The sequence below is a fragment of the Salvelinus fontinalis genome, chromosome 19 (assembly GCF_029448725.1).
Source record: "Salvelinus fontinalis isolate EN_2023a chromosome 19, ASM2944872v1, whole genome shotgun sequence".
In the NCBI taxonomy this organism is placed as follows: domain Eukaryota; kingdom Metazoa; phylum Chordata; class Actinopteri; order Salmoniformes; family Salmonidae; genus Salvelinus; species Salvelinus fontinalis.
In genome coordinates, this window is record NC_074683.1 from 16,735,170 (window position 1) to 16,759,525 (window position 24,356).

Here is a 24,356-nt window from a genome sequence, read left to right on the forward strand (position 1 = left end):
TAAAACCCCATTAGCTCTGGATTCGTATTGCACCACCTCTCGTGAATAGGTCATGACGTATAACCATATAACAATCTGTTTGATGAACATGGTCTGCAATCCCTGTTAATGTGGCTTACAGTGTCAACATGGCGGGCCAAATTCCAAGTTTCAAGATATATGTGTAGCCTAGGCATGACCTTCTCGCTGGTCACAAAACAAACCTTGTGGCTGAGGTTTATTTAAGCAGGTAAGGCCAAAATGTAAACTCGACTAAAAAATGTCTACGTTAAAGTAAAAAGAGTAGGCTATCTAAATCAGGCTACTCGAACCCACATGTTATGAAGCCTAACCTATAGCCTAATTACCTCGACAAAACCTGTACACACGTACATTAACTCGGTACCGTACCCCCTGTACATAGCTTCCTCATTGTTATGTCGTTTTTTTGTGTTACTTATTATTATTATTTTTTTTAACTTTAGTTTATTTAGTAAATATTTTCTTAACTCTATTTCTCGAACTGTATTGTTGGCGAAGGGCTTGTAAGTAAGCATTCCACCGTGTTCGGTTGTACTCGGCGCATGTGACAATACAATTGGATTTGATTTGAACTCCTGCTTATATAATCGCTTGTTTGTCCATTGCATCCAAATTATATACAATGTAGAAAATTAACACCCGGCAATGACTCAGACAATTTCAATTTGAGACTTATGGCACCATCTTTTAACCGTTTTGGCACCGGCTTTACGTTTGGTAGAGAGACCCCTGTACTCCCGAAAACCCAACCGAACATCCCCACCCCCACACGGCGAGGTTGCGCCGTCAGGGAAGCCGTGAACTTGAACTTGACTCAGTCCTGAGCGGGGCTGGAGCCTTCTGTATGCCGAGACATGGGGTAGGCGTATGAATGCGTGGCCGTATCATTTATACAGTTGTATTGATTTATTTTTTATCACTTGGGTATACTTTCTCTGACTGTGACTGTTTCTTTATGGAATAGTTAGTGGTTGTTTAGGCAACACAGGTTGAGAGTGTGGCTACTTGAGACGATTTGAGTGGTTGCTTCTATCTGTGAACACGAGGGCTTATTGGTTACAGAACATCTGGCAGGTCCTGATAATCTTTGTACATACCCCCAGTGTATTTGCACTCATTCATAATTAGTAGCCTAAACATGTATTTGCACTTAATGTATTATGTTTTTGACCATACGGGCATTTTGTTTGTTGTTGCAGAAAATGTAATTGAGTTATGTGTGAGGGTAGGGATTGGCCCCCAAAAAAGAAATCTGTTAATGTCATATCATGAGCGATAAACGAGTGCGTGTTGATGCAGGTGGCGAGTAACCGAGGCAGCTTTCTAAGTCTGAAATCATTTGAAGATGCTATCCCGTCATTGACTTACCTACAATTCTCTGTGGCATATACATAAGCTGCTTACATATATCGGCAATCAAACCATGTTTCTTCCGACCCCATTCCAGCTCGGTTGAATCATTCATTTAATCAAAGTTTAATGTTCAGATGTCTCAGACATGTTTTGTATTACCCGGATATAGGCTATAGCCTGAACTAATTAACTAATGAGTGAACATGCCGTATTTTTTTCGAAGTAAGCTTTTCAATTGATTCCCAATGCCATTTAAATGATATATTTCGAGGAAATAATTGCTAATTGCACCTGGAAGTGCGGACTATCTCACCGGCGGGGAAGATATGACTTGTGAGGAGCGGGAAAATGTCAAAGATCAGCCCCAGGCAGCTCGATGATGCCCGCGTCTTCCTCTGCGCATGCTACTCTCATATTGATCAATGATGGAGAAGGATGAGCTGGGAGCAGAGGTGGCATGCAAAAAAGGGGGTACAAGGGCACGTGCCCTCTTAAATTTGTCCCGTTAAAAAAACACTCCTAGCACCCTAGCAATCTTACACGGTTGGTATTAGCTAGCCCAGATAGGTTCCCAATCTCCCAACCTATTAACTAGCTTCAAGATAGAGCCAGTCTAACTGTTTCAGCTGGCATGCCTGTTGGCGAGGTTGGTAGAGTTTAAATATGCTTCTCTGCTAAAATCGGAAATAAAATGTTGAAAGGAATGTCTTATTCAGTACATTTAGTTATTGCTTGCTTTTCTAGTTTCTTTAAAAACAATCCACCAGTCAGGAGGATACGTACAGCTCAAGAGGTATGCTTAGATATGCATAAAAGTATACATATTTTGTACATAAATTAACCATGGGTGTGGTTCTAGATTAAAGCTGTTTCAGGTGTTTCAAAATGCAGAATTTTCCAGTCTCCAGACCAGCCCCCAGTCACCCTCACATACAGTTAGAGCTTCAGAACCTGGCTTTAAGGTGCTACTGATAGAGAGAAAACACATGTTTTGGTTTCATTTTGGCACCACTTACCCTACAGGCTAATCTGTCATTTGTGTGAGGTGTATAGGCTAATTATGTAGCCTAAATGTGATACATTTTTAAGCATTATTGCAACATTGAATAATAAACACGCTTATTCAGAGTTTAGAGTAAACGTCTTTAGTACTTTACCCAAAGTAGCCCATAGGCTATGTATACACAAACACATTAGTATTAGGCCTACACAATTTCCCCAAAGACAGACCATTGATAGAACATTGAGAGCAGTTGAATTCAACATAAGTCTAGTTATTAAAAAGTTTAGGTTAGGGTATATGAATGTATTTTATTATATTCAGTTGCTCTCAGTGACAAGGGGCAGATACACAATTCAAATACTCAAGTCTGTGGGCAGGAGTTGTGTGTCTGTATGTGTTTGTGTGTGCGTTTGTGTAACGTGTGTTTGAGTGGGTGGGTGTGAGTATGGAAGTGAGAAAGGGGGTGGTGTAGCAGATGTGGGTGGCAGTGTGTGTGCGTGGGTGGGAGGGTGTTTGTTGTAAGAATTATATTCATGAGTTCGCTCGCATCTCTGCTCCAGGTACAGTCAAGAAGGATGGGAGGAGCAGAAATCAAACAATGAACTTCATATTGAGTAAAACATACACAAATACACAATATGCTACCTTGGAAAGGAATTAGGTTATGATAAAAATGAATGCTTTTTTCTGGGACATCGCTCACACAGGAGGTTGGTAGCACCTTAATTGTGGAGGACGGGCTCGTGGTAATGGCTGGAGAGGAATATGTGGAATGGTATCAAATACATAAAACACATGGTTTCCATGTGTTTGATGCTATTCCATTTGCTCCATTCCAGCCATTATTATGAGCCGTCCTCCCCTTCAGCAGCCTCCACTGAACACTCAGGAACATCAACACTCATTGGGCTACTGCATATTGGCAATTTTTGTGAATCAATTTGTATATCACTAATTAACTTAATTTGCTGCCAATGAAAGACTTGGTAAGGCTACATGTAGACTTAGTAGGCCTACATGCCTTTTACCAAAATCATTTTATGCATCTTGTGAAAGGAAATGTGTTTCACACGTCCAATACGATTTAATAATTTATATTTCAATACTTATTGTATTTCTTTAAATTTTCCCAAAAATTACCATTGAGATAGAAGATCTAATGAAATTAGAAAAAGAATGAAATATAAAACAATTTACAAACATTAGAGTAATTGGAGACTTAATCTTCCAAACAATTAAATTCAAGCCAGACCATTTTAGTTGGTTGGTGATATGGACACTAAGGAACTTGAAGCTCTCAACCTGCTCCACTAAAGACCCATCGATGAGAATGGGGGCGTGCTCGGTCCTCCTTCTCCTGTAGTCCACAATCATCTCCTTTGTCTTGATCACGTTGAGGGAGAGGTTGTTATTCTGGCACCACACGGCCAGGTCTCTGACCTCCTCCCTATAGGCTGTTTCATCGTTGTCGGTGATCAGGCCTACCACTGTTGTGTCATTGGCAAACTTAATGATGGTGTTGGACTCTTGCCTAGCCGTGCAGTCATGAGTGAACAGGGAGTACAGGAGGAGACTGAGCACGCACCCCTGAGGTGCCCCTGTGTTGAGGATCAGCATAGCGGAGGTGCTGTTATCTAACCTCTTTAGTATCCGTCGCCGTCCGAGATGGCAGCCTCGCTTCGCGTTCTTATGAAACTATGCAGTATTTTGATTTTTTTATGTATTTTGTCTTACATTGTTACCCCAGGAAATCTTAATAAGTCTTATTACATACAGCCGGGAGTAACTATTGGATATAAGAGCAACGTCAACTTACCAACATTACGACCAGGAATACGACTTTCCCGAAGCGGATCCTCTGTTTGGACCACCACCCAGGACAATGGATCGGATCCCAGCAGGCGACCCAAAACAACGGTGCCGCAGAAGGGGCAGACGGAGCGGTCTTCTGGTCAGGCTCCGTAGACAAACACATCGCCCACCTCTCCCGAGTATACTACTAGCCAACGTCCAGTCTCTTGACAACAAGGTAGACGAAATCCGAGCAAGGGTTGCCTTCCAGAGAGACATCAGAGATTGAAACATTCTCTGTTTCATGGAAACATGGCTCACTCGTGATACGTTATCAGAGTCGGTACAGCCACCTGGTTTCTTCACGCATCGCGCCGACAGAAACAAACTTCTCTCTGGTAAGAAGAAGGGCGGGGGTGTATGCCTTATGATTAATGAGTAGTGGTGTAATCATAACAACATACAGGAACTCAAGTCCTTTTGTTCACCTGACCTAGAATTCCTTACAATCAAATGCCGACCGCATTATCTACCAACAGAATTCTCTTCGATATAATCACGGTCGTGTACATCCCCCCCAAGCAGACACCTCGACAGCCCTGAAAAAACTTAATTGGACTCTATGTAAACTGGAAACCACATATTCTGAGGCTGCATTTATTGTAGCTGGGGATTTTAACAAGGCTAATCTGAAAACAAGGCTCCCTAAATTTTATCAGCATTTCGAATGCGCGACCCGGGCTGGAAAACTTCTGGATCATTGTTACTCTAACTTCCGTGACGCATACAAAGCCCTCCCTTGCCCTCTTTTTGGCAAATCTGACCACTACTCCATGTTGTTGCTCCCAGCCTATAGACAGAACCTAGAACAGGAAAAGCCGTGTTCAGGTCTGTTCAACGCTGGTCCGACCAATCTGATTCCACGCTTCAAGATTACTTCGATCACGTGGATTACCAACAACGTCGAGATGGCCTACAGGCAGGAGGTGAGGGCCCTCGGAGTGTGGTGTCAGGAAAATAACCTCACACTCAACGTCAACAAAACAAAGGAGATGATCGTGGACTTCAGGGAACATCAGACGGAGCACCCCCCTATCCACATCGACGGGACAGTAGTGGAGAAGGTGGAAAGTTAAGTTCCTTGGCATACACATCACGGACAAACTGAAATGGTCCACCCACACAGACAGCGTGGTGAAGAAGGTGCAGCAGCGCCTCTTCAACCTCAGGAGGCTGAAGAAATTTGGCTTGTCACCTAAAACCTTTACAGATGCACAATCAAGAGCATCCTGTCGGGTTGTATCACCGCCTGGTACGGCAACTGCTCCTCACACAACCGCAAGGCTCTTCAGAGGGCAGTGAGGTCTGCACAACGCATCATCGGGGGCAAACTACCTGCCCTCCAGGACACCTACACCACCCGATGTCACAGGAAGGCCAAAAAGATCATCAAGGACAACAACCACCCGAGCCACTGCCTGTCCACCCCGTTATCATCCAGAAGGCGATGTCAGTACAGCTGCTTCAAAACTGGGACCGAAGACTGAAAAACAGCTTCTATCTCAAGGCCATCAGACTGTTAAACAGCCATCACTAACATTGAGTGGCTGCTGCCAACATACTGACTCAAATCTCTAGCCATTTTAATAATAAAAAATTGGATGTAATGAATGTATCTATAGCCACTTTTAATTAAACAATGCAACTTATATAATGTTTACATACCCTACGTTACCCATCTCATATGTATATACTGTACTCTGTACCATCTACTGCATCTTGTCTATGCCGTTTGGCCATCGCTCATCCATATATTTTTATGTACATATTCTCATTCATTCCTTTACACTTGTGTGTATAAGGTAGTTGCTGTGAAATTGTTAGATCACTTGTTAGATATTACTGCGTGGTCAGAAGAAGCACAAGCATTTCGCTACACTCGCATTAACATCTGCTAACCATTGGTTTGTGACCAATAAAATTTGATTTGGTTTGATTTGACCACCTGGGTGCGGCCCGTCAGGAAGTCCTGGATCCAGTTGCAGAGGAGGTGTTTAGTCCCAGGGTCCTTAGCTTAGTGAAGAGCTTTGAGGGCACTATGGTGTTGAACTCTGAGCTGTAGTCAATGAATAGCATTCTCACATAGGTGTTCCCTTTGTCCAGGTGGGAAAGGGCAGTGTGGAGTGAAATAGAGATTGCATCATCTGTGGATCTGTTGGGGCAGTATAAAAATTAGAGTGGGTCTAGAGTTTCTGGGATAATGGTATTGATGTGAAACATGACAAGCCTTTTGAAGCACTTAATGGCTACAGATGTGAGCGCTACAGGTTGGTCGTCGTTTAGGCTGGTTACCTTAGTGTTCTTGGGCACAGGCACTCTGGTGGTCTGCTTAAAACATGTTGGTATTACAGACTCGAACAGGGGGAGGTTGAAAATGTCAGTGAAGACACTTGCCAGTTGGTCAGCACATGCTCTGAGTACACGTCCTGGTTATCCATCTGGCCCTGCGGCCTTGTGAATATTGACCTGTTTAAAGGTCTTACACACATCGGCTGCGGAGAGCATGATCACACAATCTTCCAGAACAGCTGGTGTTTTCGTGCATGTTTCAGTGTTATTTGGCTCGAAGCGAACATATAAGTAGTTTAGCTCGTCTGGTAGGCTCGAATCACTGGGCAGCTCTCGGCTGTGCTTCCCTTTTTGATCTGTAATGGTTTGCAAGCCCTGCCACATCCGACGAGCGTCAGAGCCAGTGTAGTACGATTCGATTTTAATCCTGTATTGATGCTTTGCCTGTTTGATGGTTCATTGGAGGGCATAGCAGGATTTCTTATAAGCTTCCAAGCTAGAGTCCTGCTCCTTGAAAGCGGCAGCTCTAGCCTTTAGCTCAGTGTGGATGTTGCCTGCAATCCATGGCTTCTGGTTGGGGTATGTACGTACGGTCACTGTGGGATGACGTCATCTATGCACTTATTGATGAAGCCAATGACTGATGTGGTGTACTCCTCAATGCCATTGGAGGAATCCCAGAACATATTCCAGTCTGTGATAGCAAAATAGTCCAGTAGCTTAGCATCTGCTTCATCTCACCACTTTCTTATTGATCTCATCACTTGTGCTTCCTGCTTTAAGTTTTGCTTGTGAGCAGGAATCAGGAGGACAGAATTATGGTCAGATTTGCCAAATGGAGGGCGAGGGAGAGCTTTGTATGCGTCTCTGTGTGTGGAGTAAAGGTGGATCTGCGTTTTTCCCCCGTTTGTACATTTAACACACTGATAGAAATGTGGTAAAATGGATTTAAGTTTCCCTGCATTTAAGTTCCCGACTACTATAACGCTCTGGGTGAGCGTTTTCTTGTTGCTTATGGCGGAATACAGCTCATTCAATGCTGTGTTAGTGCCAGCCTCTGACTGTGGTGGTGTGCAAACAGCTACTAGAAGTACAGATGAAAACTCTCTAGGTAGATAGTGTGGTCTACCGTTTATCATGAGATACTCTACCTCAGGCGAGCAATAGTTTGAGACTTCCTTAGATATCATGCACCAGCTGTTATTTACAAAAATACATAGTCCACCGCCCCTTGTCTTACCAGACGCCACTGTTTTATCCTGGCGGTGCAGCGTATTACCAGTATGTTGATAGCGTCATTGTTCAGCCACATCAGCCATGAAGCATAAGATATTACAGTTTTGAATGTCCTATTGGTAGTTTAAACTTCCGCTTAGGTCATCTATTTTATTGTCCAAAGATTTTGCACGTTTGCTAGCAGAATGGAAGGAAGTGGGGGTTTATTCAATCGCCTACGAATTCTCAGAAGACAGCCCGCCGGCCCCTTTTTCTCCGCCTCCTCTTCACGCAAATCACAGGGATCTGGGCCTGTTCGTGAGAAAGCAGTATATAGTTCGCGTCGGACTCGTCAGGCTCGTTAAAGGAAAAAAAGGATTCTGCCATTCAGTGGTGAGTAATCGCAGTCCTGATGTCCAGAATTTTTTTTCTGTCATAAGAGACGGTTGCGGCAACATTATGTACAAAATAAGTAAAAAAATAAATAAACGAACAAAATAACACAATCGGTTGGGGGCACGTAAAACGTCTGCCTTCTTCTTCCGTGCTTCTACACCTGCATTGCTTGCTGTTTGGGGTTTTAGGCTGGGTTTCTGTACAGCACTTTGAGATATCAGCTGATGTACGAAGGGCTATATAAATACATTTGATTTGATTTGATTCATCGGCGCCATCTTGATGGTATTTACAGTGTTTGTGCTCCACTGGTTGACCTTTTCTCATGGCAACTGGCCACTGATCTTGCTGCTGTGGTTGCACACGGCAGTATTTTGCCTAACAGATATGGGAGTTTGTCTATGTTTGATTTGTTTTTAATATTATTTGTTGGTCCGTGTGATGTGTAGGAAATATGTGTCTCTTATATAGTCATACATTTGGCAGGAGGTTGGGAAGTGCAGCTCAGTTTCCACCTCATCTTGTGGGCAGTATACACATAGCCTGTCTTCTCTCGAGAAACAGGTTTGCCTATTGTGGCTTCCCTAAATAGCAAGGCTTTTCCAACTGAGTTTGTAGCCTACATAGTCAAGGATCTTCTTAATTTTGGGTCAGTCACAAAGGTCAGGTATTCCAATTCGTTTTTTGGCGGATTCTTTCCAGTGTGGCAAATTATGTTGCTCTCCTGGGGCTCTGTGGAGTCTGTTAGTGAACAGAGACCCAGAACCAGCTGCTGAGGGGACTCTTCTCTAGGTTAATCTCTCTGTGGGTAAGGACTTTGTGGTGGAATGCGTGGGCATTTCTTCCTTTTAGGTGGTTGTAGAATTTAACAGCTCTTTTCTGGATTTTGATAGCTAACGTTTATAGTCCTAATTCTGTACTGCATGTGCGGTTTGGGGTTTTGCGTTGAAGTACAGTACCAGTCAAAAGTTTGGACACACCTACTAATTCAAAGGTTTTTCTTTATTTTTACTATTTTCTACATTGTAGAATAATAGTGAAGACATCTTAACTATGAAATAACCATATGGAATCATGTAGTAACTAAAAAAGTGTTAAACAAATTAAAATATATTTTCTATTTTAGATTCTTCGAAGTAGCCACCCTTTGCCTTGAAGACAGCTTTGCACACTCTTGGCATTCTCTCAACCAGTTTCACCTGGAATGCTTTTCCAACAATCTTGAAGGAGTTCCCACATATGCCGAGCCATTGTTGGCTGCTTTTCCTTCACACTGCGGTCCAACTCATCCCAAACCATCTCAAATACGTTGAGATTGGGTGATTGTGGAGGCCAGGTCATCTTATGAAGCACTCCATCACTCTCCTTCTTGGTCAAATAACCCTTACACAGCCTGGAGGTGTGTTTGGTTCATTGTCCTGTAGAAAAACAAATGATAGCCCCACTATGCGCAAACCAGATGGGACGGCTTATCGCTGCAAAATGCTGTTGCAGCCATGCTGGTTAAGTGTGCCTTGAATTCTAAATAAATCTTCAACAGTGTCACTAGCAAAGCACCCCCACACATCACACCACCTCCACCATGCTTCACGGTGAAAACCACACACGCAGAGATCATCCGTTCACCTACATTGCATCTCACAAAGACACAGTGGTTGGAAACAAAAATCTAAAATTCTGACCAAAGGACAGATTTCCACTGGTCTAATGTCCATTGCCCGTGTTTCTTGGCCCAGGCAAGTCTCTTCTTCTTATTGGTGTCCTTGAGTAGTGGTTTCTTTGCAGCAATTCGACCATGAAGGCCTGAACAGTTGATGTTGAGATGTGTCTGTTACTTGAACTCTGTGAAGCATTTATTTGGGTTGCGTTTTCTGAGGCTGGTAACTCTAATGAATTTATTCTCTGCAGTAGAGGTAACTCTGGGTCTTCCTTTCCTGTTGCGGTCCTCATGAGAGCCAGTGTCATCATAGCGCTTGATGGTTTTTGCGACTGCACTTGAAAAACTTTCAAAGTTCTTGAAATTTTCCTCATTGACTGACCTTCATATCTTAAAGTAATGATGGACTGTCATTTCTCTTTGCTTATTTGAGCTGTTCTTGCCATAATATAGACTTAGTCTTTCACCAAATAAGGCTATCTTCTGTATACCACCTTGTTACAACACAACTGATTGGCTAAAGCGCATTAAGAAGGCAAGAAATTCATACAATTGAACTTTTAACAAGGCACGCCAATTACTTGAAATGAAATCCTTCCCCCGTTTTACAACCCTGGACCCAATGTTACTGTTGATGAGCAGCTTACGCCATTTCAGGGGCGCTGCCCCTTCAGGCATTACATACTGTCTAAATAAAAATATGGAATCAATATCTGGGCTGCCTGTGATGCTGCTTCGTCACATGCGTGGAACTTTCAAGTGTATACGGGGAAGCCAGATGGAAGAGCCCCTGAGAAGAACCAAGGGATGCGGGTTGTCCTGGACGTGATTTCACTTTTTTACTTCGCACAAACTGGGACAGGAGCTCCTCAAGAGGAAGCTGACAATGGTAGGAACAGTACGAAAAAAATAAGCCAGAGCTCCCACCTCAGCTGTTGAATACACAGAACAGGCCTATCAATTCCTCTAAGTTTGTGTTCACGACCGACACGTCTCTGCTGTCCTACGTGCCAAAGAAAGGCAAAAATGTGGTACTGATGAGTGTGCTACATGGGGATCAGAGAATCTGTGGCCAGGAAAATCAAAATGGATTACAATGCCACAAAAGGAGGGGTGGACAATTTAGACAAACTGGTTACTGGCTACAGCTGCAAAAGAAGAACCCTACGCGGTCCACTTGTGATAATCTTCAACATCTTGGACATCGGCGTACAATGCGTTTCACATATAGATGCCATTGAACCCAGATTGGATCCTCTTTCTCCAGGAGCTGGAAAAGGCATTGTTAAGACCTCAAATCCAGAGGAGGCAACACATCCCAACGACCCCAACTTCTGCAGCCATCGTGAGGAGGATTCAGGTGGAGGATGCTGGTGCCCCATCCGCCCAACCCACAGAACCATCAACTCCAATACTGGAAGTAAGTGTTGCATATGTGTGTGTCTGACTCTCCTACCTTGGCCTGCTGTAACTATATACTGTATGTGAGTGAGATGTTAGTAAAATTCCTGAACTGTGTTTTCATCATTCTAGATTGCAGCCAGTAGCAACAAGATGTGTGTGGACACAAGAAGGACAGGAAGACACAAAACACATGCATCAAGTGCAAGAAATACATTTGCAACACACACACAGTAAAACTCTGTCCCTCATATGATGTGTAGACCGGCCTTAATTTGGGTTCAATGGGTGTGATTTATCATTTCCATAAAATACTGTGTGTAAAATTTGTCCTTCCAATTTGTTCAGTCCAAAGCAATAAGCATCAATAGTGCTGAAAACCTTGTATTGTTTATATTTTATCATGTGTGGTTTCAAAGTCAAACTTCAGAGTTGTTCCAAAAGCCAAATTTCGAAGTGTTTAAGGTTAAGTGTAGGCATTCATTCAGAATTTTTAAGGTTAGTGTTAAGTTTAGGCATTAAGTCTAAATTCTTAAGGCTATGCATTAACTCCAAATGGTCAAGGTAAGGGTTAAAGTTCAGGATAGGCTTCAAACAAAAATATCAAAAGAAACTTCTGCAGCTGGATTCGAACATGCAACATGGAATCAGACGCAGATGCTTATTACTAACCGCCATCCCTGTCCATAACAGTGAAACATAGTTTGAAGGTAACAGCGCTCAATATTGCCCTTAGTGGCCGGTTTCCACTTCATCTCCCTACATACTCAGACATGGATGGACGTCGAATATTGACTTGTACGAGACCTTACAACCTTAAGCAGTTGTAGACCATAAGAGGGCAATCGGTTCTATAACTAGTAGTAATTTTAGCCATATCGTAGGTGGGATGTCGAAATGTATGTTCCTTTTGATGACCTTTGTCTATTGCCTTGTCTCTCCTCCCTACCCACACACACACACACACACACACACACACACACACACACACACACACACACACACACACACACACACACACACACACACACACACACACACACACACACACACACACACACACACACACACACACACACACACACACAGCAATATATCTTGTGTAGGCTAAATGTCAAATGAAATCTAAATATATTTTAATTGTAATTCTGCCCAAATATATGAGAAACGCTTCGACTGTTCTTCGAAGAGAATTAAGTCGATGTATTAATTTGAGGTCTATAGTGAATGGATATGTTTCACACTATCCACTGTATAGGTTATCAACCAACATGTCTTGGTTTGTCATAACTAAATATGGTCACGACAATTAAATGAGGTATATTTCTTTCTATTTGACTTCTTAAATCTTTATGGTTTACAGAAGCATCTTGAAAAGAGATCACAAAACACACGGCTCAACAGTCCTCATTCGTTTATTTCAGAACTGCCTGCATTGAGATATGAAAAAGTTGAGTAATCCATCAAATTAAATGTACATCACATCCACAACAATTTGCATCTAGAATTTAGAAGTAAGCGTACAATTTAGGATGATACGCCAACGAATTTGAAAGTAGACAGGCATTCCATTTTGCATGATGTATTTCATTCCATTTTGGATTGAATTCAAATAATTACGCAAGAATCAAAACATTAAAACCGAGGAAAGAATTTTAAATGATTATAGGGCTATCACAATCTTTGCAATATGACAGTAAATAATAGGCAAAACATCATTTTGTGGCACAAACATATAATGTACATTTGGGTCTCTGTGCGGAGCAGGGTTCTATAACAAATATCCTGTACATTTATGAACGGTCCGGTTCGGACACAATTTACTTCAAATGTAAGTTACGGTGTCAATCTTCGCTGTATGAACCCTACCAACATTTAAATCGGCCTATTTTTAGACCGTGACAGTCGGCATTGACCCAGCGCTGCTTTGAGCGCATAGGTTTACATATTTGCATTTTTCTAGCCGACTAAAATCGTAGATTCAGTTGGTTTTTGGATTTAATTAGATTTCTTATTTTTGTGAACTCATAGGCCTATACGCTTATAACACCCATATGACCATACATGCTGAGATTTTGGTGTAAAACGAAATACCTGCTATATGCCTAGTTCAAGTTCATGACCATTTTGTCCAAAATGTAGGCCTACATAACCCTTTGTTGGTTCTAATGGTAATAGCAACACCCAATAGAGAAAAAGTGCATTTTATGATATTATGTTTTGCGATAAAGAAAGATCATGGGCTGTATTATCTTTAAATCATGTTGTATTTTACAGTTTGTTCGTTATTGGTAGATTTTTTTGTTGCTTTTTGGTGACCCAGGTACGATAATTGTTCGGGTAAAACTAATGCAAAAGCCTAATTTCATGAGAAGTTGTTTCTTTACCATATGTGGAACTTATAAGGAAGCCTCAAAAGTATTAACCTATATATCTCAGTTCTTATCCTACATTTGATTTGCTACTAGTTTAGCCTATAGAAAAATAAAAAGATCAAACCGTACCCAGCTAGCACATTTGGTTCCTTGGAAGTTGTGGGAATGTATGTTTTTGGTTTCACATTGGTTGTGGAAAGGAAGTGATACGTTCCTTGACCGTTAAAACATTATATATATATTTTTTTACATACTGAGAACATAAGTGACAATTTTGCCTGTTCTGGGAACATTAATGTTGCAAGGAGGTTTTGAGAACGTTTTACTTTGGTTCCCTGAAAGTTTCCAGGGAGGTTTTATTAACGCTCTGAGAACAGAACTTATAGTTTATTTGAAGGTAATTAAATAACATTCTGAGAACTTTCTCTAAATTTTGTGAAAGTTTTGTTATGGTTATTATTGAAAGTTTTCTTAACATTCTCTGAATTAAATGTAAAGGTTATTTGGACGTTTATAAATAACTTCCTAAAAACATTCACTGAATGTTTCAATAAGACTTTTAATATCATTGCCATGTTATTTTGGGTTAACTTTTTTGAACTCCAAGCACAAATATAGTAGGACACAAGGAAATGAATTTGTTTAGGCATTAATAATGATTTTTTATTTTATTGTAATTGTGACATGGCATAAGTCTGCCATGCCATTTTTTTTACATTCCCAGATTATTGCCAACAATTACCATAAAAGAGAACCATACATTCTCTGAACATTCTGAGAACATCGCTGAAGTCAGACCATTTTAACTAGAACCACTTCAGAACTTTTGTGGAATGTTTTGTAGAAGTTTGGAAATTCCCACAGAAGAACATTGTTTCTTAATGTTCTCTGAACAGTTTGAGAACATTACTTTAAAAGGGACAATGAGGGAAACTGTATGAAATGTTATGCTTAAGTAGGCCTACTGATATTCCTATAGAAGAACATTGTTTCTTAACGTTCTCGGAACAATTTGAGAGCATGACTTTAAATAGAACCATGAGGAAACCTGTAGCAAAACGTTATACTGAATTAATGTAGTTCACAAAAGTTCAATCAATAAGGCTGGTCTGAATGGATGTCACTTGTAATTCTATTCAGTAAGTATAATATATTCACATTGCTTCCTATCTCAAGGGCGGGTATGTCACCCGCTTGCTGATTAACCTATGGACTCACTAGTGCCACTTTCCTTTCCCTGGACCAGGTATTCCCAAACTGGGGTACGTGCAATGCCGTCGGGGGTACACCAAATATAAATGTGATTCACATTAAAAAAAGAAAAAAATTCTTCACATTTTCACACAGTCCATTTATATTTTCCAACGGGGCTATACATTTTGGTGAGGTTTTCCTCTCGCCTGAGTAGCCTCGTTTCACTGCCAAAATTAAATTAAATCATCTAGTGTTCAGCGAAATATCAACACAATGTTAAATACAGGTACAGACTAGTCAAATAATTAACATCCAATCACATTAACCGTTACTCTCTCGCGGGAATTCCCCTAACGGTCTATATGTAGTTAAACGTAGCTGCTGCTCATTCCGTTTGCTGGAAAATTGATAAATGTTTTAAAAAAGTAAGGCCTGCGTCCATAGAGACACATACCAGCTCTACTGGTAGTACTGCTACTACCAGCAGTACTACACTTGCACCTATCGACGACACAAGTTGTTCTGCTTCCACGAGCACATCCAATGCTAGCATCAGTAATTCTACATTTGTTGTTAGCCCAGCTAGCATGGACAGTGACAGTTGTGAATCTGATGCAGCCGAAGAGCTGCTGCCCCCTTACCCGGGAAATCACCGAACAACAGACAGGGACGTTGGACCATCGAAGAGGCGCAAATATGATGAGAACTTCACTTATATTGGGAGTAGTGCCTTTCCTCAGCCACAGTCTGTTATATGTGCAAAAGTACTATCTCGTAACTCGATGAAACCTTCACTCTTGCAAAGACATTTAGAAACAATTTGAAAATAAGACAAGGGAGTTTTTTGAGTGAGAATTATTACGACTTTCAAGTAGTATGTCATGTATAAAAGCAAGAGATACCATTAATAATAAGGCGCTAGAAGCGTCTTATATGGTGAGCTATCGAGTGGCTACGACAGGCAATCCCCATACTATTGTGGAAGACTTCATTCTTCCTGCTGCCGCGGATATGGCTGGGACAATGCTGGGGGATAATCCAAAACAACAACACTGTTTCACGATGCATCAGTGACATGGCAAGAGATGTTTTGAAATAATTACTGCTTTGCATACAAGCCAGTGAATTGTATGCGTTACAGCTGGATGAGTTAACAGACGTGGCCTGGCACAGCTCCTGGTATTTGTCCGTTATGTTTATCGGGGGTCAATTAAGGAAGACATCCTCTTCTGCAAAAGCCATGACAGGGAGACATAGTGGAGTGGTAACGCACGTGCAAGCAGTTGCTCCCGCCACCACTTGGGTACACTGCAGCATCCACTGAGAGGCTCTTGCTGTCAAAGGAATGCCTGACAGCTTGAAATAAATTTTGGACAATACAGTGAAAATGGTCGACTTTGTAAAAGCAAGGCCCCTGAACTCGTGTATTTTCTGCACTTGTCACGGCCGTCGTAAGAAGTAGACCAAAGCGCAGCGTGGTGAGCGTACATATTCCTTTTATTTAGGATGACGCCGACAAAAACAATAAACAATACACAAACAACTGTGAAGCTAAAGGCTATAGTGCCACAGACAACTTCCCACACTGAAAGGAGGGAAAAGGGCTACCTAAGTATGGTTCCCAATCAGAGACAACGATAGACAGCTGTCCCTGATTGAGAATCATACCCGGCCAAAACATAGAAATACAAAATCATAGAAAAACAATACATAGAATGCCCACCCCAAATCACACCCTGACCAAACCAAATAGAGACATAAAAAGGCTCTCTAAGGTCAGGTCGTGACAGCACTATGCAATGATATGGGCAGCGACCATGTTACGCTTTTACAACATACTTAGAAGTGCATTGGTTATCAAGGGGCAAAGTATTGACAAATAATGTTTAAATTGAAAGACGAGGTTAAAGTTTTCTTTACTAACCATAATTTTCACTTGTCTGACCGCTTGCATGATGGTGAGTTTCTCACACGACTGGCCTATCTGGGGGATGTTTTTTCTCGCCTGAATGATCTGATTCTAGGATTCCAGGGACTCTCCGCAACTATATTCAATGTGCGGGACAAAATTGAGGCTATGATTAAGAATTTGGAGCTCTTCTTTGTCTGCATTAACAAGGACAACGCACAGGTCTTTCCATCATTGTATGATTTTTGTGTGCAAATTAACTCAAGCTTACGGACAATGTCAAATGTGATATAGCGAAGCACCTGAGTGAGTTGGGTGCGTAATTACACAGGTACTTTCCCAAAACGGATGACACAAACAACTGGATTCGTTATCCCTTTCCTGCTCTGCCTCCAGTCCACTTATCGATATCTGAGCAAGAGCCTCATCAAATTGTAACAAGCGGTTCTGTGAAAATTGAATTTAATCAGAATCAACTGCCAGATTTCTGGATTGGGCTGCACTCAGAGTATCCTGCCTTGGCAAATCACGCTGTTAAGACACTGATGCCCTTTGCAACCACGTACCTATGTGAGAGTGGATTCTCGGCCCTCACTAGCATGAAAACTAAATACAGGCACAGACTGTGTGTGGAAAATGATTTAAGACTGAGACTCTCTCCAATACAACCCAACATTGCAGAGTTATGTGCATCCTTTCAAGCACACCCTTCTCATTAACATGTGGTGAGTTATTCACAATTTTGATGATCAAATAAAGTTTTATATGTAAGATGGCTAAATAAAGAGCAAAATGGTTGATTATTATTATTATTTGTGCCCTGGTCCTATAAGAGCTCGTTGTCACTTCCCACGAGCCTTGTTGTGACAAAAACTCAAACTCATTTTTATGTTTAATTAATGTATTGTATTGTGTGTGTGGCAGGCTTACAATGATGGCAAAAAAAACATTTGACAGTGTGCTAACCCTGGTGCTATAAGGGGTTCGCAGCTGGACATTGAATTTTTAAAAGGGTACGGGTCTATAAAAGTTTGGGAACCACTGCTCTGGACCAATGGGCATACATTTAGGGGAGTATGTGTATGCCAATTTACGCTTGTTTCTCTCACTTACTGTTTTACAGTAACAGTCTTCCAAACGACCTTCCACCTATGGTTCTCAGATATGCTAGCTGGGTAGAAATAAAAAGTTGATAACTGACAAAAAAGTCTTCCTATGGTTATATTTATTTTTTATATCAATCAGTAAACTATCTTTTGAATCCACATTGTAAATATACAGTGGGTTGCGAAAGTATTCACCCCCTTGGTATTTTTCCTATTTTGCTGCCTTACAACCTGGAATTAAAATGGATTTTTTGGGGGTTTGTATCATTTGATTTACACAACTTGCCAACAACTTTGAAAATGCAAGATATTCTTTCTTGTGAAACAAGCAGGAAATAAGACAACAAAACAGAAAACTTGAGTGTGCATAACTATTCACCCCCTCAAAGTCAATAATTTGTAGAGCCACCTTGTGCAGCAATTACAGCTGCAAGTCTTGGGGAATGTCTCTATAAGCTTGGCACATCTAGCCACTGGGATTTTTGCCCATTCTTCAGGCAAAAATGCTCCAGCTCCTTCAAGTTGGATGGCTTCCGCTGGTGTACAGCAATCTTTTAGTCATACAACAGATTCTCAATTGGATTGAGGTCTGGGCTTTGGCTAAGACATTCCAAGACATTTAAATGTTTCACCTTAAACCACTCGAGTGTTGCTTTAGTGGTATGCTTAGGGTCAGTGTTCTGCTGGAAGGTGAACCTCCGTCCCAGTCTCAAATCTCTGGAAGACTGAAACAGGTTTCCCTCAAGAATTTCCTATATTTAGTGCCATCCATCAATTCTGACCAGTTACCCAGTCCCTGCCGATGAAAAACACTCCCACACCATGATGCTGCCACCACCATGCTTCACTGTCTGGATGGTGATCTCAGAGTGATAAGAGGTGTTGGGTTTGCGCCAGACATAGCGTTTTCCTTCTAAATTCTTGTCTCATCTGACCAGAGTACCTTCTTCCGTATGTTTGGGGAGTCTCCCACATGCCTTTTGGTGAACACCAAACGTGTTTGCTTACTTTTTTCTTTAAAAGCTTTTTTTCTGGACACTCTTCCGTAAAGCCCAGCTCTGTGGAATGTACGGCTTAAAGTGGTCCTATGGACAGATACTCCAATCTCCGCTGTGCAGCTTTCCAGCTCCTTCAGGGTTATCTTTGGTCTCTTTGTTGCCTCTCTGATTAATGCCCTCCCTGCCTGGTCCGTGAGTTTTGGTGGGCGGCCCTCTCTTGGCAGGTTTGTTGTTTAATAATGGATTTAATGGTGATCCATGGGATGTTCAAAGTTTTGAATATTTTTTTATAACCCAACCCTGATCTCTGAATACATATGCACGCACCACTTTTCCATTTAATTTTATTTTTATTTTGAAACAAGTATTTCTTTTTCATTTCACTTGACCAATTTGGACTATTTTGAGTATGTCTATTAAATGAAATCCAAATATGAATTCATTTAAATTACAGGTTGTAATGCAAAAAAATAGGAAGAAGTCCAAGGGGGATGAATACTTTCCAAGGCACTGTACACGTATCTAAGATGCCCAGCTATCAGATCACCTTCATCACTCCATAATAGGCCTATAAGCTACCTGTAGTTACTCTGAATAATATTGTATTTCCATCACAGGTATGTCCATGAAACACAATTTCAACAGATTAGCCAATCCCTTTTCCCCTCAATTATATGAGCCATAGTTCGAAAAAATATTCTTTCACATACAGTTGAAGTCGGAAGTTTACTTACACCTTAGCCAAACCCATTTAAAATCAGTTTCAGACTTCCTGACATTTAATAGGTAGCCTTCCACAAGCTTCCCACAATAAGTTGGGTGAATTTTGTCCCATTCCTCGTCACAGAGCTGGTGTAACTGAGTCAGGTTTGTAGGCCTCCTTGCTCGCACAGGCCTTTTCAGTTCTGCCCACAAATGTTCTATAGGATTGAGGTCAGGGCTTTGTGATGGCCACTCCAATACCTTGACTTTGCTGTCCTTAAGCCATTTTGCCACAACTTTGGAAGTATGCTTGGGGTCATTGTCCATTTGGAAGACCCATTTGCGACCAAGCATTAACTTCCTGACTGATGTCTTGAGATGTTGTTTCAATATATCCACATAATTTTCCATCCTCATGAAGCCATCTATTTTGTGAAGTGCACCAGTCCATCCAGCAGCAAAGCACCCCCACAACATGATGCTGCCACCCCCGTGTTCTTCGGCTTGCAAGCCTCCCCCTTTTTCCTCCAAACATAACGATGGTCATTATTGCCAAACAGTAATATTTTTGTTTCATCAGACCAGAGGTAATTTCTCCAAAAAGTACGATCTAGTACCTTCAGGCGTTTGGAAATTGCTCCCAAGGATGAACCAGACTTGTGGAGGTCTTGGCTGATTTCTTTTGATTTTCCCATGATGTCAAGCAAAGAGGCACTGAGTTTAAAGATAGGCCTTGGAATTCATCTACAGGTACACCTTCAATTGACTCAATTAGCCTATCAGAAGCTTCTAAAGCTATGACATAATTTTCGGTAATTTTCCAAGCTGTTCAATGTCACTGTCAACTTAGTGTATGTAAACTTCTGACCCACTGGAATTGTGATACAGTAAATTATAAGTGAAATAATCTGTCTGTAAACAATTGTTGGAAAAATTACTTGTGTCATGCACAAAGTAGATGTCGTAACCGACTTGCCAAAACTGTAGTTTGTTAACAAGACATTTGTGGAGTGGTTGAAAAACGAGTTTTCATGATTCCAACCTAAGTGTATGTAAACTTCCGACTTCAACTGTACCAAGTAGCTTTATAAATGCCCTTTAGGATGTGGCAAATTTCAAACTTGTGACTTTGACAAAGATATGCATCAATATGGCTTTCTCACTTATTCAACAAAAAATTATGGATGAAGTTGTGGAATATATTGTCGCAAAAATGCATAGACTGGTTTACAAAATTGAAGTGTTGGGAAATACTATTCTCTAATTTTCTAAATTCATTAATCATATACTAATTATCACATATTCATTTTTTTTGTTTGTCACGTGTAATAAAGAGGTGCAGAATAGCCAGTGTGATTTCAAAATTGTCACGCCCTGGCCTTATTATTCTTTGTTTTCTTTATTATTTTAGTTAGGTCAGGGTGTGACATGGGGAATGTTTATGTTTTGTTGGTTTTGGGTGTTTATTTGGTAAAGGGGTTATGGGGTGTAGTAGATGGTTTTGTGTTGAGTGTATATGTCTAGAGTTGTCTATGTTGGTTAGTTATCTAGGAGAGTCTATGGTTACCTGAATGAGTTCCCAATTAGAGACAGCTGATTTCGGTTGTCTCTGATTGGGAGCCTTATTTAGGGTAGCCATAGGCTCTCATTGATTGTGGGTAATTGTCTATGTAAGAACGTTAGTAGCCTGTATGTTTGTGCACAACGTTTGTAGCTTCACGGTCGTTTTGTTATTTTGTTGTTTTGTTAAAGTGTTTTTGTGTCGTGTTCATCTTCGTGTTAAAATAAAAGAAGATGGCATATTTTCCAACTGCTGCGTGTTGGTCCGTCTCTCCTCCACACGATCGTGACAAAAATGGTTAGTGCTATTCGGAAACCTTCAGACATTTCTACGCTAGCCCTAACCTTAACCCCTACCCATAACTTTATCTTTAAACATAACCTTCACCCTTACTTAAACATTAAACATTTCAACTTCAGTAGGGTCGCGCGCATAGCAAGGACCATTGTTTAACCAGTGCAACAGAATAGACCACCCTATGGAATAGAAGCCGTCCTCCAAATCATTCTCAAGTCGACATCAGGAGTGGAGTTGCTTGTCGCTGTTTGGTGCATCGTACTGATTGTTGGACAGTTGGAATGGCCTAACTACACTCAGCACTGTCAAAAGAACAAGACCAAAACCTGGGGGCTTCATTGCATGCCTGTATTGTACTCAGTAATGTTCAGCGTGTAATATAGAGATAAATAGCTGTTGACAGCAATTACAGAAATTAGTTGTTGGAATACATTATACAGCTTTTAGGCACAGTTGAATGTGTATATTTATTGTCCAATTGATTATGTGTATTACCATGAATTAAGGGTTCCCTGGCACCTTATGTAAAATACACCCATTCTTGTCTGGTATCTCTCTCTCTCTCTCCATCTCTCCCACTTTCTCATGACTTGTGAAATGTTTATATGAAAGTCTATGTGCAGTCTGCCTTCCTGTGTAACACAGCTCTTTTCATCTTGGCTCAGGGGCCACCTTTCTCATGACTTGTGTAATGTTTATATGAAGGTCGAAGTGCAGTCTGCCTTTGTCTTGCCCTGACCTGAGAGATCCTTTTTATGTCTCTATTTTGGTTTGGTCAGGGCGTGAGTTGGGATGGGCATTCTATGTTTTGTGTTCTATGTTTTCTGTTTCTGTGTATTTGGGCGGGTGTGGTTCTCAATCAGAGGCAGCTGTCTATGACTGTCTCCTATTGAGAACAGGTAGCCTTAGGTAGCCTTTTCCCACCTGTGTTTTGTGGGTAGTTGTTTTGTTTTTTTGTGTCTGCACCAGACAGAACTGTTTCGGTCATTCTCTTTGTTTTTGTTTTGTTATTCAATGTTCAGTATTATTAATAAATCATGAACACTTACGACTCTGCACTTTGGTCACCTTCTTCAGATGGCCGTTACAGAACTACCCACCACCAAAGGACCAAGCAGCGTGGTGAAAGGGATTCCTGAACAGGTGAGCAGTGCTATCTGGAGTATGAGACAACCTGGGAGGAGATAGAGAGAATCAATCAATCAAGGACAAGGCCTCCTGCAAGTCTCCCCAGCCTGGTGAGTCCTGTGCCTGCGCCTAGAACTAACCCTCCTATATGTCTCCCCAGCCTGGTGAGTCCTGTGCCTGCTCCCAGAGCCAGGCCTCCTGTGTGTCTCTCCACTCCTGTGGTGATCCATGGCATGAAGCCTCCAGTGATGATCCATGGCAAGAAGCCTCCAGTGGTGATCCATGGCACGAAGCCTCCAGTGTTGATCCATGGCACGAAGCCTCCAGTGATAATCCATGGCACGAAGCCTCCAGTGATGATCTATGGCACGAAGCCTCCAGTGATGATCCATGGCAAGAAGCCTCCAGTGATGATCCATGGCACGAAGCCTCCAGTGATGATCCATGGCACAAAGCCTCCAGTGATGATCCATGGCAAGAAGCCCAGTGGTGATCCATGGCACGAAGCCTCCAGTGATGATCCATGGCAAGAAGCCTCCGGGGGTGAGACATGGCACAAAGCCTCCAGAGTCTCCCTCCTGTCCAGAGCCGCCAGAGTCGTGCCCTCCTGTCCGGAGCCGCCAGAGTCGCGCCCTCCTGTCCGGAGCCGCCAAAGTCGCGCCCTCCTGTCCGGAGCCGCCAAAGTCGCGCCCTCCTGTCCGGAGCCGCCAGAGTCGCGCCCTCCTGTCCGGGGCCCGCTGCGAGGGTCCCCACTCCAGAGGCGCCACCTAAGAGGGCCAAGCTTAAGGTGGAGCGGGGTACACGTTCTGCACCAGAGCCGCCACCGCGGATAGATGCCCACCCAGACCCTCCCCTAAAGGTTTAGGTTTTGCGGCCGGAGTCCGCACCTTTGGGGGGGGGGGGGGGGGGGGGGGATACTGTCACGCCCTGACCTTAGAGATCCTTTTTACGTCTCTATTTTGGTTTGGTCAGAGCGTGAGTTGGGGTGGGCATTCTATGTTTTGTGTTCTATGTTTTCTATTTCTGTGTTTGGCCGGGTGTGGTTCTCAATCAGAGGCAGCTGTCTATTGTTGTCTCTGGTTGAGAACCATACTTAGGTATCCTTTTCCCACCTGTGTTTTGTGGGTAGTTGTTTTCTGTTTTTTGTGTCTGCACCAGGCAGAACTGTTTCGGTCAGTCTCTTTGTTGGTATTGTTATTCAGTGTTCAGTATTATTAATAAATCATGAACACTTACCACGCTGCGCTTTGGTCACCTTCTTCTTCAGACAGCCGTTACAGCCTTCCTGTGTAACACAGCTCCTTTCATCTTGGCTCAGGGGCCACCTTTCTTACACAGATGAATCGGTTTCTCTGAATAAGCCGGAATGGCTGTCACTTCTCCTGGCACAAAGCAGAAAGAAAAAAAACCTCCCATTGGACTCAAACAATCTCCCTTTAAAGCAGAAAGGCATTGCGACTACTCTCGTGGAAGGAGAGAAACACAGAGTAAAATGGCACACTCGAAGTGGATTGAGGTGGGCTTTTTGCTTTTTGTCCTCTAGCTAAAGTGTCAGAAGAAGAATTCTGACATACCGCTCGCACAACTCTGCGTTTTTCAACCCACTAGCTCGTTTGCGGTCTGGTGCTTGATATGACTCCCAACACAAGACGTAGCTTGTTATGCTTCATTGCCATGATGGCAAATATACTCTGAATATGAGGTCTTTTCAGGGCCATTCTCTCTCTCTCTTTAGCCCTGTTTATACCTGCCTTTAACATGCGTCTTTCGTCCTGATCTTTTCCTGATCCTGAGCTAATCTTGTCTGTTTACCGATATAAGATCAGATAACAATTTGTCTTTTAATCGTCTACACTCGTCTAAAAATGTGCCCATAATCAGAATGTGAACAAGATCAGTA

The 24,356-nt window shown here is 42.1% G+C and overlaps 1 protein-coding gene across 1 annotated transcript; it reads left to right on the forward strand.

Annotated features, from left to right (window-relative positions):
* The first annotated feature begins 454 nt into the window (after nucleotides 1-454).
* LOC129816443 (epsin-1-like) lies at nucleotides 455-23,341 on the forward strand. Its single transcript, XM_055870936.1, has 3 exons — nucleotides 455-880; nucleotides 22,406-22,471; nucleotides 22,617-23,341. Exons 1-3 carry the CDS (start codon nucleotides 866-868, stop codon nucleotides 22,947-22,949), a joined length of 414 nt encoding a protein of 137 aa, XP_055726911.1. The 5' UTR covers nucleotides 455-865; the 3' UTR covers nucleotides 22,950-23,341.
* The last annotated feature ends 1,015 nt before the right edge of the window (nucleotides 23,342-24,356 follow it).